This window comes from Kogia breviceps, chromosome 13, assembly GCF_026419965.1.
Source record: "Kogia breviceps isolate mKogBre1 chromosome 13, mKogBre1 haplotype 1, whole genome shotgun sequence".
Lineage (NCBI taxonomy): Eukaryota > Metazoa > Chordata > Mammalia > Artiodactyla > Physeteridae > Kogia > Kogia breviceps.
In genome coordinates, this window is record NC_081322.1 from 53,928,763 (window position 1) to 53,950,010 (window position 21,248).

The following is a 21,248-nucleotide window of genomic DNA, read 5'->3' on the forward strand; positions in this document are numbered from 1 at the left end:
TAAGAAGGGATAAAGTTTACAATTACAATATGGACTTAGGGACATTAAAGTCAGAGTCTAAGGGAGACAGCAGAGGCCCAAACCCAAGAGCAAAAAGTGTGAAAGCTGCTCCAGGGAAAAATGGTATGTGAATTCTGAACTGAGTATGACAAGTGTTACTATCAATGCCGGCTGGAGGGACTGAGGTGCCTGCTGAGTGCCCAGTGCTGTCCTGCAGATAAAGGCTGACAACTCTTAGTGATACAATACCATTCATGAAGTAAACGTCCCAAAGAACTTCAGAGCTAGTCAGTGTAAATCTAAACTTTTTCAAGATACCAGACTACATACAGTTCTTTAAGCTTCAAAAAAGATTGTGGAGAAGTGATCTCAATAGTTATTTTATGTGATCAGAGCAAGGCAGAAAAAAAAATGTATTAGTTTTGGTTTAATCACACTGATTTTAAGGTGATAGGAAATTATACTGTAATAGAATGCTATAACAGAATACAGCACATGACTTTACATGCATTAGCATACACTTAGTTCTCAGATAAAAGTCAACACATCCTTCAACCCATGAGAAAATGGGCTCAGGAAAGATGAGTAACTTGCCCAACTTCACAAACCACATAAGTGACAGAACAAGGATTTAAAACTAAGGATCACTGCAAACTCTGATCTTTCCCCTACAACATGGAATAAGAAGTTTGAGGTAGACTTATTCTAACAAAAAATTGCAAACGACCTGAGCACAGACAGAAAAGTGCCAATTTCTATCCTCTCTTTGTGACACTTATCTTTCAGCTCTCTCACAGCCAAAGTTCTCTGATATAACGACAATTTTTTTCTGTTTCTGAACTTAGTATGCAAAAGGGAATGCAAAGAGAAAGATTATTTGATACATTTCAAATTGCAAAAAAAGTTTCTTATGTTAATTAAACTTAATATTTAAAGTGGATAAGGTAGATTTCTCCCAAACCTTTCAAAAATGATAAAAGCTTTTTAGATAAGTGATTGCATTACTTTTGAATGGATTAAGTTTATATAAATGAAGGTGGCCACAGCTCTTCTTTTTCTTTCTGGTATTTATTTTTCCTCTCAGTGCTTTTACATTTCAGAAAGCAAATGCTCAATTAAAGTTTATTGACCTTTACGCTCAAGTGAGAAGCTCTCTATCCACACAACTCATCTCTGGATAGCTCCAAAGAGAGCATTTTGCATTTTCTTTTTTGTTTTTCTTGGATTTTTTTCTTCTTTGGGTGCTGCAGCCATTTGGAGATTTTCTAAAAACTCTTCCAACCCTATTAAAATTTACTTTTTATGCAGAATCATTGCTTGCTCAAGATCTTTTATTGTAAACTTTTCTAATGTGTCTTTCTACAAGGGTAAGGAAAGTATAAACATAAGATTCATTTCTAATAGCTGTTCATTTTCAAAATCATATTATTTACATATAATTACTTTTTTCATATTTTTATCTATATGCTTTTTCTACATTTCTCTATAGTTGGAAATGAATTGCAAAAGTACTTTGTTGCATTTAAAATGTCAAGAATGATTAGAAACATCAGAAAATTGAGCCTTTCCTTTTTGTGACTAAATTATTGATATTAAGGGGAAAAGTTGGTTATCATTCAAAATCAAAATATACATTACTCTAAACTATCATTTCAAAGATATGGCTATATTTATAACAGGTCTTTGAGAATTTAGGGCTTGAGTTACTAAACAAATTAGAAAGACTCAATTACCAAAAGTTACTGGTATATTGGGCACATTTATAAGTCTGATTCTTAATTGAAGCCTTTTACCTTAAAAATATGCTTAATAGATATCAATATTCATAAAGAAAATAAATGCCCACTCAAAGAGTATAACTTTTCTAGTTGTAATTGTTTTAATATATTGAATTCAGGTTTATTTCAAATGATGGACTACATAAATTTCCTCATCTTTCATAAATTATACCAAACCATTAACACAATTTTTGTCTTCTTCCGAGTATAAGGTATATTCTAGTAGATTAAAAATTTTTACACAAAATTCTCACATAATTGAAACAAATATCTGTCACTGTTTATTATGTGAACAATTGCCAAGACCCCTTACTCCATTTGGATAAAACAAACCTGGCTTTAAAGATGTAGCTACTATTCTCATCGGTTCTAGAGAGGATGAATAATTTCATTGGGAATTCTAATAAACTTATATAATAGAAAGAAACATTTAGGTCAAGCTGATACAAATAGCAAATAAATGTTTTATAAAGAAAAACTGGTACTTGTAAACTAGAGCTTTGGAGGGACCTGGTTCTTGCTTATAAAATACTTCATGAGAAAAGTTTGCTGGCACAAGAGGGTTCCAACTAGAATTTCATAGTAAGAAAGCTATTAAAAATCACATTCACTCTTATTCACAAAACTTCTCATCCCTAACTTTCTCTTTTGTCAAAATATAGGGGGAAAAAAAACCCTAATTTTTAATACCAGCATGAAAGTTATGAAAGATCTCTTAAGAAGGAAGCTGGCCCTGATCAACAGAAAGCTCCTTACCCTTCTCTGATTCTTGATTGTCATCCCTTGATCTCCAGAATAAAAATTTATTGCTACTAGACAGTCAAATCAGACAGACATCCCTCGCCATATTGTCAGATGTATAGGGGAAGAAAAACAAAACTTCTTTCTCTTATTATGGGAAAAAGCTAATGATTTCCCCCAAAACTATTTTTAATCAATAATGGGAAATTGAGACTATTATAACAAGAGAGAAAAGTTCTAAGTTTGGAGATGCAAGTTTCTAATGAAATATATTTAATGTCTACTAAAATTTATTTATATTTCATAATCTGTGGAATATATTTCTTTACATTTTCCTTTTCCTTGACACTTTTCCACCTATTTGTCTTTGTGTTTCTTTTCTCCCCCTAATTTCTCAACAGTCAGTTTTTAAGACTGACCTACTTTTCCATGATACTAAGCTGAATTACCCTTGTTCTAACTTATTAACCCCAACAGAGCTGTGTTACCTCATGCCTAGCTCTGCACAGTGCTGCAATCAAAAGAAATGAGAGTCTAAAATTCCAGGGAGGTTTGAAGATAGTTTAAATCTTTTTTGAAGTCTCTCAAATAGCTAATGTTGTATGACCCAAAGCAAAATGTTCTAAAGGTTCTCTCCTTACTGGAGCTTCCCAATCCATCACAGCATTTCCTCCCAAAAGCTTCTCTCTCCCAAGGGCACGCTAAAAACGTACTTCAGCCCATGCTGACTCTCCTATTCCCTTCTCTTGACCTTTTTTCTCACTGTCTAAATCTTAAATTTTCTTCTGGGTAATAACCCTTCCTATTCAAACATGAATTAATTTAATTATTTGAGCCCCTTCGAATTTTTTTGCTCACCCAGCATATCCTGAGTCCTGAGCAGAACATAAACACTCAAGAGCTGACCAGGCATACCTAGAATATTTCTTAGGCAATAAAGTGGAGGAGAAAAGCTGTGAATACCTATGTTAATATTTGTGTCCTCATCACACGTGTAAGAAATAATTTAAAAAACACTTTTACAAATTACTGAAAGGTGAAAGTTAAATACAGTTTGTAGTTTAGTTACTAGCGTACCAAAGTTTATCTCTTAGTCTTGGTAGGTGAACCATGGTTATATAAAATCCTAACATTAGAGGAAGCTTGCTGAAGAGTGTATTAGAACTCTGTATATTATCTTTACAACTCTTCTGTAAATCTAAAATTATTTGAAAATAAAAAGTTTAAAAACAACAAAATATTGGAAACATTTCAAGACTCTAAAATAGAGGATTCATTTTTCCCTTAGAAGTAGTGACTAGGCCCTGTGTAACACAAAGGAAATGAAATAAATGTGTAGAGGCGAAAAATGAGTAAAATAAAAACCTCAAGCATGATAAAATTGTGGAGATGGAACAAACTTTTGAGACATTTATTTCAAAAAATATAACTTTACAGTTGAAGAAGCTGAGTCTCAGAGAGGTTAAGAAACTAACATGAACAATTGGATCTTTAGTTCAGAACTCCTGATTGCTATACCCTCATTTATATGAGGGTATAGAGAAAATTTAGAGGCAGAAGTTGGTCACCATGATCTTCTAATTGACAAGCCTAAAGGTTTCTGGCCAGTTTTGTCTTATCCTTCTCCCTGGGGCTCTTGGCCCTGTTGTTCCCTTTCCTCCCTCATTATCTTTTCATCCTTGGCTTTCTAGTCTGTCTTCTGATGATGTTTGTGATGGTTAATTTGACGAGGCCATAGTAACAGTCACTTGGTCAAAGACCAGTCTAGATGTTGCTATAAGGTATTTTTTAGGTGTGATTAACATTCAAATCAGTAGACTCTGACTAAAGTAGATTACCAATCAGTTGAAGGCATTAAGAAAAAAGACTGAGGTCCTCTAAGGAAGAAGGAATTCTGCCTCTAGCCTGCCTTTGGATTTGAGAATACAGTATCAACTTTTCCCTAAGTCTCCAGCCTCTGGCACGCACTATAGACTTCAGACTTGCCAGCCCTCAAAATCGCATGATTATGTGAACCAATTCCTTAAAATAACTCTCTCTCTCTCCCCCCTCCTCCCCTCCCCGGTGTGTGTGTGTGTGTGTGTGTGTGTGTGTGTGTGTGTGTGTGTGTGTGTGTGTGTGTGTGTGTGTGTGTGTGTGTGTGTGTGTGTGTGTGTGTGTGCGCGCGCGCGCGCATGCATCATATTGGTTCTGTTCCTCTGGATTTTCCTTCTTGGATGCACTAAACCTCACTCACACTTATTACTGAACTGCCATTCAGTTATACACAAAACTAAGATTTGTATGATACAGCGCATTTTTAAGAGCAATTGTTCCTTGGGAGCTCATTAAGTATTACTGGGAAAAGAAATGTTTCTGTGATCACTGAATTTAAAAAGAATTAAACAGTTTTCTGACAAGAATTTCATGGCTCTTTTAACATACTTGTATACATTGTGAATGTCCAAAAAGAAAATATTATGTGGACCCAAAGTATTATGTTATAAATTTTTTTCACCAAGAATATCATAGAACTAGAATTCCCCATAACATACTTCAGGAAATGCTATGCTCAGAATAAGCTTAGGACTTCAGCCTCTGCATCTCTCTCATTTGTGAACTCCAGACTTCTATCTTCAGCTGTCTGCTGGAGATGACCACTTCTGTGAATCCCACTCAACATGCTGCCTGACATGTGGCAGAGTCTTCATTTTCTCTCCAGGTCCAATATCCACCCTGACCTTTATGGATTGTGTTAACCAAGGATTAACACAACCTCTGGATTCAGGTTAGTTTGGCCAATGGGAGCAACATCAAGAGATAATAGAGCAGGAAAAAAAGAGAGTTGGGCATTTATTCTCCAATTACCGACCCTGGCTCACTGAGAATATTATATATATCATTTTACAGATTGTTCATGATATGTTCTTCTACTAAAGGACATAGTTTTTATTGGGCATCTCTCTCTTAGAGTTACAAGGTTTGGGGGTTTATAAACCACTCTATTCCCCTGCTTCCTCAGGCCTAGGGCTGGTAAAGGCTCCCTGCATTGGCTAGCCTTGGGGTGCTTCACCATAACTCTGCTCAAACCTTTATAAATACTACATTCATTAAATCCTCTTAATCACCCATTTTGAATGTTCCAGGGACCCTGATGCACCTAGCAAGTCTGAACTCATTATCATCTCCCCAAACCTGTTCTTATTCTTAAGTGCCATTCATTTATCCAGGTCAGATAAGACTTTAGTAATTATGCTCAGCCCTAACTTTTATTGCTAGTCTACAATAATGGAATAGACTGATCCTGAGAGTGAGACACCTGGATTCCAATTTCAATTATACCACTGTTAGGACTGTGTTATCTTGGGCAATTTACTCGATTCCTCTGATCTTCTCTATAAAATGATATAAATAATATTCACTGCTTGGAATTGTTTTGAGGGTTAAATATGATTGTTTAAGAGAAAAGTCACATAATTTTACCCCATGAGCAGCAGCCTCCTCAGTTTTTCTTGTCTCCAAACCCCCAAGCCCCACCCCTCACCATCCACACTTTCTATAGCTGACACAATGATCTAAAATGCAAATCTAAGCATACTACCCCTCTGCTCAGTTGTTTTAGCAGTCTGTGAGGAGGTGTAAATGATTCAATTGTGTGTACAAAATTCTTTAGGATATGACTGGGGTCCTATATTAAGAAATTATATAGAGTTTCACGTTTACTGACTAATGTCATTAATGAGATTACCATATTATCTTTACAGATACCAATAAAGAACTAACATAAAAATTAATAATTGACTATATATAAAGAGAAATTTCCTGATTAAAAAAATGATAATGATAATAATGGTAGCTAATGGCTGAGTACTTAATTGTGCTAAGTTGCTATATACCTTGTTTCATTCACTCTTCACAGCAACTTTCTAAGTAAAATAGGTACTAAAAGTAGTATGGTTTACCTATATTATCAAAATTTATAACTAAAGGTCAATCCCATTAAAAATTGCCCAAGGATATGAGTTTATTTCACCTCAGAACAAAGAAAAATATTGCATTGCCCTAAAGTTCAAGATTAACTGTGTCACAGAGTTAATGGAATAAGAACCTGGGCCAAATTTCAATTTTATTATTTTATGCTTTTTGCTTCTCAAGATATGTCTCAATGAAGAGCTAAGACAATAAAGTTCTCAGTTTAATAGAATTGTAAATAAAACGTTACTAGCTCCTGTAGAACACTGTCCTCGAATGCACCCTATGGTAAGAAATTATCTTATAATAAGTTTCCTATATTGCTCCTTTCTCTTCTACACAAATCCTACCAACTTACTCTTTATGGCCCAATGCAGATCTTGTGATTTCACCTCATAGCCTTGCTTCACTTGTATCTCATCTTCCTACTAACTTTTATAGCCCTTATTATCTGTACCATGAACTTTTGAACTTCAGAAAATAATGCTTCATTGTATTATCCATTTCATAGGGACATGCCTGGTTGGCCCAAGTGTGACATCTCTATCTAAGCCATGGCCATACCTTCCTTACACATCTGTGGTAGCTACTTAAACACTGTGCCAAGCCATGGAGTCTTCACTCTGCTCTTAATGTAGCTTACTACTAATGCACCAACCTGAAAAAAATAAGCTTGAAATATCTGGGTGTGAAAGCAGAAAAGACCATGTAAATTCAGTCCCCACAGTTGACAGGTGAAGAAGTGGAGGCCCTAAAAAGTCAATCGATTTGTCAAAGATAATACAACTGATTAGTGTCAAAGCTGCAATTGAAGCTGGGATTTTAGTCTTCTCTCTAGAGTTCTCTTGCCCACTGTTGGGTGATGGCATTTATATTATTCACGACTGCAATACTAAGTTAGTACCGGTTACATGTTTATTGAAGAAGATGATAGGGTATACAGTATTCATTCACCTTACTTTATTGGGCTCCATTAATACAAACTATATGTTTGTAATGCAATGTTAAAAGTAATTTAAGTATAAGATATATACCTAATAAGAGATCACATAACCTCTTCTTTCCACATCTTTGCCACAATAGATGAGGTGTGGCCATTTTACATTAAATGTCCAGTAATCACATGTTGATGGAAGTCTTTAATTCTTCAGGGATCAACAACAACATAAAATGTGGTGTTTGGTAGTGGGGGAGGGGGTTGTGTTGACTAGGAGGAAAGAAAAAAAAATTTTCCAGCGTTGTTGATTACAGAACAACAAGATGATATCCAGTAATTGTACTTATACAAAGATTTAATGAAGCAGCTTTTTTGATGATTGGGGAGCGGATGGAAAATGTTGCCTGAAGCTGTCTTGCTTATTCACTGAGGACTCTCTCTGAGAGCAGTCAGGAACTAATCTCTTCTAAGAAATACAGTTCTGACAAACATTTGCTGATAAATGGGCTCTCACGCTAAGGGTTGAAACCACCTGTGATGTGAATATAATAAGGCATCATTTGATGAAGGGGGCGAGGCACTCACATAGATCTGTCTCATTTGTGGAATATATAGATAACTATAGTGGCCTTTTAAACTTCCAATCCTTTCAACACCACTGAGAGCTCACAATAGACAGAAGAATTAATTTGTCACAAAATTTAACACTGTTGTGAAAGATCATAAGAATTACTATTATATTGAAGGTGGCTCTCTATTTAAGTTAGTTCCAGTTATGTCCATAATCAAATGCAAATTGACAACAATGACCAAAAGGATTGCCTGAGGTGGTCATTATACAAGATCTTTTCAATGCTATTGTAGCCAATTTCCCTGGCTAAAGCCAAACATATTCTAAAACGTACAGTAGTAGGAGTCAAAGAAAAAAACTGATTTAATATACAATTAGTCTTTATACCCAAAGATTCAAAGCAATAGAATTTCATTATGGTGTACAAAGTGTCTGGTATGGGGAGAGGAGTGAAATTCTAGGAAGTCCAGACACAATTTCCAGGCATTAGATAAGTGACCCAAGATAAGAAGTGCACAGATACTTAACAGAATGAAGACAGTGTTGTGAGAAACTTATTGTTTTAAGTGCTATGAAAGCACAAAGGAAGCTTTTAAGGGATTCAGAAATGTGTAGAATGCTTTCACCCATAACAAGGTCCATGATTTTTTATAGATTTCTGCTGATAAAATCCTAAATTGTTTCCAATCTCCTGTGAGCAAACTTAATTATCTAGTCTATATATAAGCCCTCCTTTTCTTTAAAATATTAAAATGCAAAATACGTTTAAGTTCCTGCATTTTGACCTGTTATAACCGTATTCCTCAAATCAAAGAGCATAAGTTAGTGCCACATGTAAGTTCCTTTTTACATAATGCCATTTTCTTGCAACTTGGTCCTAAGGAAGTTCCAGACTAAAATAGTGCGTCAAGGACTGTGCATAATCAGCCTCACTAAAAACAGCTTGATTAATACTAAATATGTCCTAGCTCCTAATCAATTATGTTAATGAAGGCACAGGCAGCACATCTGCAAGCCCTGACAAAGCCCATGATCTCAGACTCGCCTGATAATGTGGACTCCTTGGGAAGCTGCTTAGTACCAGCACTCTCAGGGCAGACTGTGCCTTTCTGCAGATAAAAAGTGGATACTACTAACAAAAGCCTTGTAATCCTGCAACATTGTTAGGTTATTTACTTAAACTGTAGTGTTGGGCTCCAGAATGAAATGTCAAATAAAATTGCTCTTTAAATATAACAATAGAACCTAAGGGTCCCACTTAACAAATGACACATCCTTTTCCAAGTGACAGACTGATAGGCAAAACATCTGCTACAGGGTGGTTTATAAACCTCTTCCAGGAGGTAAACTAGAGTCAAACATTTGAATAATCTATCAAAATCTGCCTCAAATTGGGGAATTGGAGCTCCCTGATTTATGTCTGTCTCACAACAACAACGGAATTAAAATCTGATGAAACTTTGACACTATTATTTATAGGCTATCTCTTGTTCTGTGAACATTTGGGCAGTGAGATGATCACTTGTCAGTTTTTTGTCTAATTATCTCAAGTCACATAAACTATTATAGTCCAAATGCCAAAAGAAATATAACTCTGATCTCTCTCTCTCTCTCTCTGACTATAAATTTTTTCCAAGTCATTTACTTACTAGCTAGATAAATGATACATGTCGGTAGTCAATAATGAGAGTACTTAGAGTTTTTGTTGTTTTATTACCGTCAGTATAAGCTCAGTTATATGTGAGTTCAGTTAAGAAAAAAATTTTAAAGATTTAACTCATCAATTATAAACATGTACAGAAGATGATGCAAGTTCAGAATTTATGGTGTTGGAAAATCAGGTATCACAGAAATGAAAAATGCAAAATCATTGATTACTGAAAAAGAAATATTTAAACAGCTTATTAAACTAAACAAATTATATGAGGCAAACATTTACGCTGCTTTATTTAGTACATTAACTAAGCTGAGAGGTTACCAAGTGCTATGGACTGAATTGTGTCCTTCCAAAATTCGTATGTGGAAGACCTAACCCCCATGTAACTGGATTAGAAGATGATTATACTTAAATGAGATCATAAGGGTGGAGTCCAGATCCAACAGAACTGGCGGTCCGCTGAGAAAAGGAAGAGACACCAGAGCGCTCTCTCTGCTATGCGAGGACACAGAAAGAAGGTGGCCATATACAAGCCAGGAAATGATCTCACTAGAACCTAATCATGTTGGCACCCTGAGCTGAGACTCCCAGCCTCCAGAACTGTAAGACAATCAACTTCTGTTGTTTAAGCCATCCAGTCTGTAGTATTTTACTATGGCAGCCCTTGCAGACTAAGACACCAAGGTTGATCAGGAATTTAAGAAATTATTATGTTAAGAAGAAACTGTCTTTACATAATTGTCACACACACAAAGGAAGTCTGGACCCAAGTGAGTGAATGGGAGAAGGAGGGGTGAAAGTCAATGAAGACAGTGGGAAGCTCACCCTATCCAAAAGACCCGTGTGGGGCAAATAAATGTGTCTTTAGCTGAGTTGGATGGGAGACAAAGTTTCAAACCTTGGACTATATCTGGACTGTTGTCTAAATATTCAAGAAGCATTGTTGATTTGGACTCTTGGAGCGAGACATTACGTGAACTTTTCATTAAATCATGGTCTCTAATAACCAAACAAATTCTTTTCTTCAGATTGGTATTGACACAGTACTAACTTGCAGATTGTATGGGATTTTTATTTGAAATTTGCAACTGCTAATTCATTCAATTTGTAGCTGACCAAATCAAAATATTTTACGTACTATATAATAGGTTATTACAATTTACAAGTATAATGTAACCTTTCCCCCAATTCCCAGTGGCATTTCTCTTGCTCTCTTTTGAGCCTTTCTACAATGCTTAGGTACGTGGCTTGAAACCTTTTGCTTTTTCCCAGACAACTAGCAGTCAGAATTTCTCCATGTGTGTCATTCCAGTCATTCTGAAGGACATTTGGCCAACAATAGGTCATTTAGGTAACTAATACTAAATTGAAATCATTTTTAAGATTATTCAATTGCTATCCACCTTCCTCCTAAATCACTTAGGGATTTACTATACAGATGAGGTCCTGGACCAGTAGCAGCAGCAACACTTGGAAACTTGGTAAAAATGAAGAATCTAAGGCCCCACCCTTGACCGACCAAATCAGAAACTGCATTGTCAAAGATCCCCAGGTGATCTGTGTGCACATTAGATTTTGATAAACATTGCTAGCGTACTCTTGATTGACATCAGTACATGATATTTCTATCACAGAACTGCATGGAATCTAAAGCACAAAACGTCATATCTTCATTTTACCAAAGTTGCTGATGTCTCAGAAGACATGAAGTTAGACTCCTCAAACTCCGAAGTCTGCACAGTAATATGATAGAAGGATCTCTGGGTATAGAACTAGAAATCCAGGGCTAGAATCCCAGTCCTGCTGTTCACTAATTTAGCAAATATAAACTGCAAGCTTAGATTTGTTAATCATTAATAATGTCTACTTTAAAGCGTTTTGAAATGTCAAATGTGAACTGCATATAAGTAAAGCCAACATAATAATATTCTAAATAAATGTGAGTTGAAGAGAGCATAGCCACAGGCATAATTTGGTCAAGATCTGGCCAAAAAAATAGATAGAACATGCTGGTATTATAATATAAACTTAGAAAAACTTCACCTGCTCAGCTACTAAAATCCTTCCCTGGCTGCTGACTGTAATACAAATAAATGTATTGCCCAAAATATAAATGTATAGCCAATCAATTGTTGGGTCTGTGGTCAATGGGACAATGCATCTCTTACCAAGGCATTCAGATTTAATTTATAAATAAATAAATAAATAAATAAACTATTTGAAGCAGGCTACCAAATTCAGATGTTTGGTGTAAAATGGTTGGATTTGTAATAATTTTTACACATAAACATAAACCGAAGTTTCTTAACATTTAATGTGTACAAGACTCAACTAAAGACTTTGTTAAAAATATAGATTTTCCTCTCTGAATTGCCAGATCTGATTCACTAGATCTAAGATGTGGCAGAAATATGCATTTTTTAAACAAGCTTTACAATTGATTTTTTTTTTTTTTTTTTTTTTGTGGTACGCAGGCCTCTCACTGCTGTGGCCCCTCCCATTGCGAAGCACAGGCTCCGGACGCGCAGGCTCAGTAGCCATGGCTCACGGGCCCAGCCGCTCCGCGGCATGTGGGAACTTCCCAGACCGGGGCACGAACTCGTGTCCCCTGCATTGGCAGGCGGACTCTCAACCACTGCGCCACCAGGGAAGCCCTACAATTGATTTTAATCCTGGTGATCTACAAACTATTCTTTAGGGACAGTTGTGTTAAGTCAATAAAATACAGTTAAAGAAATTCCTAAGTTCATCAATATCAAATATAATAATAAAAATTGCAATTGTTATAGCTTTATTCTACATTTACAGCACCTCTCTGTGGTAGTATTATGAGTATCAGTATTTTACTAATAAAGAGCCTGAAAGTTTAGGTATCACATTAAGGTCATCCAGGTAGAAAAGGGCAGAACCAAAATTTGGACCCAGATCTATTTGATTGTAGAACACAGGCTGTTAATCACTACATTATTTCCAAGGCGCAGAGTTACCACCATCTTTCTAAGAAACAAGAAATTATCAACAAGGCTTGGGTCATCTTTATAGGAGGGGTTTGGAGGATATATGAGATGAACTGAAAATCTCAGCCATTTTCTCGTAGTTATTGGAGATTCATTTGGGAGTGGGTTTAGGGGAGAGAAGATAGATAAGGTATAGAGGAGAAAATAGGTTACATGAGTGTATGAATCCTGATAATGACCATATAATATTTTCTTGAGTTCTATGTACAGGAATTACAAGGCATATCCTTGTCCATTTGTCCCTATACTTTCTGGCTTGATTTCCAGGGTTATGAAGCAGGTCATCATTCTGGAAGCTGACGGTCACCAATATAAAATCTTAGGAGGAAATTTTTGGTGTTCTAAAAAGGAGCAAATTGTAATTTTTTGGAAGAGTGAACTATAGCTTAGACATACTAAAACTATTTGAGAAAATATGGATTTTGTTGTTGCTGCTATTACTATTTTGCTTTGTTTCTCTATATTCTATTTTATCTACAATAGAGATGATCTTTCGAAAAATAAAATAAAATACTTGCCTTCAAGAGTTGGGGATGTCAAAGTGGGTCCAGAAGCTTGTTCTGTTGGTAATGGAGGTGGTATGGCTGGGCTTTGTCCTGTACACACAATGCAGGAGTAGGTATTGAACAAAAAGTATTAATAAATTTAATATACACAACTAAAAAAGCTAGATCTGTCCCCAACATGCATAATTCATAATCCAAAGTATAAATTCATATTATTATGCAATAAGAAAATTGTTATCAGGTGAGATCTTTAAGTGGATACATACAAAGATTCAGTTATCTTCAGAGCCATTTCTGAAAATATTTCTTTTCTTAGATGTATATACAATGTCAAATATACCTACTGGACTTCATTAATGGAAAACCTACATGCAATCAAATAAAGCAATTTATTTTCAATATGCACTTCAAATTATGGAAACTAAAATCACAGAAGCTAAGAAGAATCCTAATATATAGAAAAAATCACCATTTTTTTCATTTAGCTAAAAATTCTCAAATGATATAATAAAGCAATAAAAGAAGGTTAAAATTCATAGGCCTTTTGATATTGAACAGGTACATTTTCTCCTGCCAAAATAAATGACCTGCAGTTAAGTAAATAATGGGCCAAAGGGAAAATATATTCAGTTTTATAGAAACTTGAAAGCCTGCCTCAAGTCTCTGGGCTTATTACGAACGATAAAAACCCACAATCGTTTCTGAGTACTTCCTTATCCCAAGTGATTTCTTTAATTAACCAAAACCATCCCAGCCATGAACTGTAAACATTTAACTAACATACAATCTCATATGAAATGCTTGCAAAATATTTTATCATTCATTTTCATTCCATAAACTCCTGCTGTGTGTTTCTTTTAAGTCCAAGAATCAACGCGGGCATATGCACCTTCTAAAATCTCACTGACAACTAGATATTATCAAATGTCTGCAGACCTGCCTGCTTACTGGAAGTCTTCCTTTTTTAGAATTTGTCAAAATTAGTTTGCTTTGGTGAATGGTGGATTAGCAAGCTGAGTTACACACACACCACCTTCTGTGGTGGTGAGAAGGGAGGAATCCCAGGCCGTCAAGCTGAGTAGAAGAGGTTAGTCTCCACTCATCATAGGACTTTCTTCTAGCTGTTAGACCCATTCAGGTTGATTCTTGAGCATGTTCAAGTTTGCACAAAAGCAAAGCATATTGTTCCATGACATGCAGGCCATATACCTAGAAAAGTATCCATCCATATTAGTATTAATTATTTTCCTCATAAAAGAAAAGATTTGATGGAAACATAATGCTACATGGAATTTCCTTTTTCAGTAAGCAAAGAAAAGGTAAGGATGGGCACACTATAAAAGGAGTTTGATTCACATTGTTTTTCCCTGGCTAACATTTATATAGTGCTTACTATGTGCCTAGAACGATCCCAAACAGTTTTGATGTATTAAGTCATTTAATCTTTACAAGATGCTTAGGATGTAGGTATAATTTTCATTTTGCAGTTTTAAACTGAAGTGAACAGGGATTCGGGTGCTCAGCTCCTAAGAAGTGGATTTGAGGTGCTGAAAGCTCCTCTCAGACTGCCTAAGACAGGCAAAGGGTCATCACACGTAAGGGGTCATCACATATAAGGGGTTCTGCAGCTGGAGAGAGACAGAGGCATGGAGCTTCCACCCAGAGTTTCCACCGTCTTTCTAAGTCAAATGGATGTATACTTGGGGAAATTCACTCCCAAATCTTTCTTGAGAGCTGTTCTTGAAAAACTGCTTCTAAAATAGGATGGTATTTTGTAGTTTGCAAAACCTAGGGAGAATCTATCAAAAGATTGAGGAAGGAGTCAATTAAATAACTAAAGCTTAAAATAAAAGTGACCATGAATATACATAAATCATTTCTAAATACTAGGCTTTCAAAAGTATCTTCATGGAATCCTGCCTGTTCAAACTAAACTGCTTTCTCTCTTGTCAAATACTTTCTTGAACAGTAGTGATGTATAATCATAGTCTTGATAAGCAATCTAGGAATTTATTTTTAAATGTATTCAATTCATTCCCCAGAGAATAATTCATAATTTAGACTACAAAATATTCTTATATTTTCCTGGAGGAATTATGAGATCATTATTTTATATCTTTTTTAAATTTAGTGAGCACTTATTATATCCCAGCACTGAAGAACCATTAAATCCCAACTCTGCCTATAAGAAGTTCCCAATATAATGGCTAAAATAGACTTACAGACAGATCATTATAATACAGTGTGAAGATGGGAAATAATATACACAGAGGGGATGTCACAGAAAGATTCTTGCATTTAAAGGCCTAAAAGGACATTCCCAGGTAAAGAATGGAGGAATAGAGGGAGAGAGTATCTGGTGAAAAAAAGGCCTGTATGCTAAAATACATGAACTATTAAAATGATCAAACTGGTGCTTCTGCAGCATAAAGTAAAATATCCAGTTTATATCAGAAATTCTCTACGACTGTAATCAGCGATATTACACTCCCTAAAATGGCTAATTGCATTATAGTGATGCAGTGGATGCAGTCGGGAAGTAGCACCACAAGAAAAAGAAAAAGCCAGATGTCCATTTGCCTCTATAGTGACAGTGCTAGGTAGCCCTGGCAGGGGAATTACTAGCTCAGGAAAAGTTTTTGTTTTGCTAGCGGTCACCAAAACACATCAGGCATGTCATACTTGAGAATGACAAATGACTCTTTAGTACTGACTTATAGAAAAGCCTTCTCTTATGTTCAAATAATGTCAGAGAATGCTATTGAAATCAGAGACCATTTTGCTATATGAATGAATATATACAATATTATATAAAATTATATGAATATAATGATTTATGAATTTATATGAATATGTTATATTAATAATAGAATTTTATAATGAAAGCAATGTTTAGTATAAAGACTACATGGTTGTAGTCAAATAGATAAATATGAGAGTTTCAGCTCCATCACTTACAATCTGTGTGAATTTGAAAATTTCATGAAGTACCCAAGCCTCATGGCCTTTATAAAATAAGGAGAGTTTTCAGGGCTGTTGTGAAGATTAAGTGATGAAGCATCTAACACATAGTAAATATTCAAAATATTCTTTTTCCTACAATGTATTTACAATTTATATTCCATCTAATTACACAAGAGGACTTGAAACAGACTTTTGAAGTAAGAAATCAAAGACATAACAACAGATAAAATTAAACATGACAGAAATAGCAGAACTCATTTACAGGAAAGAGGCTTATCATTTTGTTAGGAATATATTTCTTTGGAATTCCTGAAGATTGTTACTCTCTGAAGGGAGAATTCAGGTTGTTGAAATTTACATTGGAACTCTAAAGGTGCCCTTCATTTTACAAGCTATTATCCAAAAATCCGTCTGACATTCAAACATAGTGAATTGGCTTTTTGTCCCTTGCGTGATCTGGGCTGGCTTATTTCCATAATACCTGAATTGCATGTTTGTAAGCTGCCAATATTTTACAGTTCTGAGTTTTTTGTCACCCAAGTTGTTATGATTGTTTAGTCAAATTCCACTGGGGATAGTATACAGTGTGCATTCCTCCTAATATTCTAAGTTACAGGTGTTTTCTTTACTTTGCTAGAAATGATGAATGGAATTACTCAGAATCTCAAGTCAAGAAGGAGGCTGTGAGCAGAATTCAGGTAATGTGAAGGAAAAAGCAATTCACTATACTAAAGTTTAATTTACCTAGTTTTTTATCAAAGGAGATTTCCTGGTTCTAAACCATTTCTAGGCAACTAAAGTCTAGCAACTAAATCTTGAAACAAATGTTGAGGAGATTTTTTATGCTAATGCATGAAAGCTACTTTTTCCTTGGGCCTCCACTGCATTTTCCTAGAGGTACTGAGTTCACCCAGAAGAGTACAAACTCTTTGAAAGGCCTCCTGTGCTGCAAACAATGCATGGCCACAGATCTCGTGACAGACAAGGTGTCACTCTAGTAAATGCTGAGTTAAAATTCATTTACATCTTGAAAAATTAAAAAGTATGAATAATTACAAATTCCTATCCCAATTCATTCTGTCAGCATCATTAAAAGCATTTGTGAATCTGTGACCGAACATAAAATGGGAAGATCTGAATTTAATAAGAAAATTATTGTCAAGTGTGTTAAAGCAGTAGTATTCCTTTTATTTATTGGCACAAGGTTCCTAGACTGACATTTTTTGTAACATGTAGAATAATATTTTCAAAGTTTAGAATGGAAAAAATACTAAAATAAAATGAAAATATAGTTTATATTTTAGGCTGATACATGTAATTGTGCTAGCGTCCTTATAAAATAGGGACACGTTGATCTTCAAGTTTCCTTACTGAGTGTCTCTTTCTCTGCCTTGGATTTTTGGACCACTTACAAAATGGAGAGAAAGTACCAGAGGAATTTAGAGCGTCAACCACTCCTCCCTTTCCCACCCTATTTATTTAAAACAAAATTAAGACACCACTCATATAATAATCCCAGACTTGCGAATTTGACTATGAAATGAGGAATTAGGAATCTGAAGTTCAGGAGTTTGTATGGGGTGGATGGATCAATGTTTTTACTCCAGTCATAGGCATCTTTATACCTCCCACTTATGTACTGATAAATTCTAAACATGTACTTTGCATCCCTTGTACTCAATTTTGTGAAGGGTATACGTAAACAGGCAATCATCACTTAACTGAGGTCTCAGTTGTTTCAAGGTAAAATGAGAACAGTAATGTCTCTTCCAGCTGGGTTGCTGTGAGTGTTCCTGGGCATAACGGTACAAACGAAATCAGTGAGGGACCATAGGGAAGACAAAGAAGGATCCTGTTGTTACGGAGCTTACATTAAAGATGAAGGGAGACAGGCAATAAACAAGCAAGACAGATAATTTCAGACCTCAGAAAGGTAGGAGCATCAAAACAGAGTGGAGAGGCAGACAATGACTGTGGGAAAGAGATGACACTAAATTGGTTAGAAAAGGAAGAATGGGGTCAGTACTGAGCAGGACTCCACTAACCTATGAAGATTTGTGCAAATTGGAAAAAGTCTCCTTTCTTGGTATGTGCTGCCCAAGGTGGCAAAGTCTGAACAGGAGGGCTTTTTGCTTAGTGCAAAATTAAGAGGCAGCTCTTCCCCTGGTCAGTTGCAGCTCCAGTCCCAGTCTTGAGGAGGAGAGAAGAGCAGGGGGCCTTTGTGTAAGTGTACAAACTGCAGGACAAGTGCATAATGTATGAAGTGGCTCTGTCTCCAAGGGGGAGACAACTTGAGTTCTGACTTGAATACAAAGGAGCAAACCTCAGAAGAGGTCTGATAAAAAGATTCCTGGCAGGGAAAGGCAAGTCAAAATGCCCAAGTTAGGAGCCAGCCTGGCTTGCTTAAAGGTCTTTGGTGCTGGAAAGCAGAGGCAAGCTCATATCGGAGCACTCTCGGCTGTTCCACTGAGTTTGGGTTTGTTCTAAGGGCAACAGTAAGCTTTTGAAGTGTTTTAGTATGACATGTAGGTTTTTAAAAGATCATCGGCTGCTGTGTGAAGAGAAACAATGTTTGCAGAGGAAAGCTTGTGAGAGGCAGCAGAAGATCAATTGGAGACTATTGAAATAACCCAGGTGAGAGATGACATGAGCTTGGTCTAGGTGGTTGCAGTGGAGATTCAGTTGTTTGTGAAAAAAATGTACACGAGTACCTGCTCAGTACTAGGCACTTTCCTAGGATATGGAGTTATAGCAGTGACCAATATAGACAAAATCACCTGTTTTGTGGAGCTGAGATTCTACTGGGCAGAGAGAAAAAATATCAACTAAGTAAGTAAAGTGGAAATAAGTATCCTATTAAAAATGTATCAAGGAAGGGTAATAAGGAATGCTATTTTGAGTAACGGGTGGCAGTTTTAAAGATATGGTCAATGAAAAATATAGAAATTGTAGATAAGTGGATGGACTCAAGAGTACATTTTGACACAAACCCAATAGGATTTTTAAATGAATTTGATAGGGTAAGTGAAGGAAAGAAATCAAGGATGACTGACAATTTGGCTTGAGCATCTGGGAATGAATGAGATATGTAATACTCAGATAAGGGCAGGAAATTTCCTGTTTACTCAGCTAGATGCTGTTTATGGACTAATTATTTAGTCATTGTTGTCACTTTAATTATGTAGTTTTCAATTTTGCCTGAGGACTTATATAGAAGACACTGAAGTTGAAGCCATAGTTACTTTGTTGGATTATTGCAAAAATATATCATATTGGTAATTAATTTTCAAGATTTTTTTCATGATTTTAGAAAAATTTTAAGCAAATGGATTATTTAGTATAAATTGGCTATGCAACCCTACCATACGGTGTTTGAAACACCATAAGCTTCAGGTTCTTAGATCAAAAAGCATCCTCCAGGCCAAAATGTTTCTACTGGAAAGGTTTCTTTGCATCCTGATAAAAAGCTTCCCTAATATTTCCATGTGTTATTATATATTTGCATATTTGCTTTAATGAAAAGCAAGGAATAGTAGCCAAATACATATTTCATACATTCTTTTGATTAAAAATGATAAAGGTAATATTAGTGTGTTTTCTTCTTCATCTCCAATTTATATGGTAGAAATAATTCTTCCATGGAAAAGCCAACCAAAGAAAGGAAATAAGATTGATTCAAGATCATATCATTGTTCCATTTATCCTTGTACCTTGATTATGACACAATACCTGATGTCTGGGACTTAACAAAAATAAATGCACATAATCATAACTATAGAGTTTTGGGGTGTGGAAGAGATCTTTGAAATCAGCAATTCCAACACCCTAATGTTTCAGGTAGAAAAAAATGGTCTCTAGAAGGAAAAGTGGCCTAACCAAGGTCATGCTTCAAGAGCATTTAAGATAAAGGTTTTTCACTCCATTTCATTTTTCTATTTATTGAATATTTATTTGGAAGGTGAAGATAAATGCTAATTATTTTATCTATTGTCATAAATGACTCATAACTCTTAGAAGATCTTTAAATATTCACTTCCTAAGATAAAAAGTCTCATAGTTTTCTTCAGTGGTCACGTTCTATTTAATTAGATACTAAATTGACCTCAAGTAGCACATTTAGTTACTGACCTCATTTTGACAATTCTAGATAGACTGTCAAGTGGAAGGTTTTCAAGACTTTCAGAATTACTATTTCTTCACTTTTCCTAAATAGTCCCTTCTAGCTATCCAAATTATATCTCTGTCAACCCCAGAGCAAATCATACTTATACATAAGATGAGGCAACAGGCAGGCAGTAAAGATGGAAGAAACAGACAAATAGGTAATATGAATTGTATGTTTTTCTTTTAGTACAAAGGCCAAAGCTGATAGGAAAAGAGATTAATGAGGCATATTAGATGGACTGCAGTCTCAATTTATAAAAATAAAAACTATCTCATGTACTTAGGATGCAAATATCCTACTTGCCATGGAGTCATCCAATGAAATGTCTTTTATCTCTTCTTTGATTCCCTTCTACCCACTCCCTTCACAACCTTTGTGCTCCCAGAGTACCCAGTGTACACTTTATTGTCTGATTCTCAATACATTTGTTTATTTACAAGCCTGTGCTGGGATTTTTTTGTTATTGTTGTTGTTTTTGTTTTTTTATCCTCATTCGACTATGAGCAACTTGAGAACAGAATCTGGAATGCCAATACATATTTGGTAAAGGAAAATGAATAAAGGAGAAAATGAATGGTTATATGAATGAATGAATAAATGAATGTTGCTAAATGCTACTCTGTTATACTGTTTCTAAAGTGTTTGAATATGAACAGAGCAAATCACAGTATTTTTAGTTCTTAGTAGAGTACAAAATAGTTTCAACAAAATATTAAAAATAATAAAATTTTACTTATTTATTTTTTGGTTTTCTATTTTTCAATTATTTATAGTTCCAGACCAAAGTATTCATTTTCTTTCTGTGAGACTCTTTACCAAGTTGTTTATGAGTACCAATGTTTCAATGAAAGTGAAACATTAACACTTTTATCCATGATTAGTGGGAAAAACTGAGCTGAAAGTTCAAAGATGTAGAAAGGTAGCTTCATTAGTTAAACAGCTCAATCAAAATATAACATTT

The 21,248-nt window shown here is 35.4% G+C and overlaps 1 protein-coding gene across 17 annotated transcripts in view; it reads right to left on the minus strand.

Moving 5' to 3' along the window:
* TRDN (triadin) overlaps positions 1-21,248 on the minus strand; it is a 502,784-nt gene that overhangs the window by 325,086 nt on the left and 156,450 nt on the right. For all 17 annotated transcript variants that reach the window (XM_067010670.1, XM_067010684.1, XM_067010683.1 and 14 more), the window contains one exon: positions 13,171-13,248. In XM_067010670.1, the coding sequence (XP_066866771.1) occupies positions 13,171-13,248 (78 nt within the window). The remainder of the gene's footprint in view (positions 1-13,170; positions 13,249-21,248) is intronic.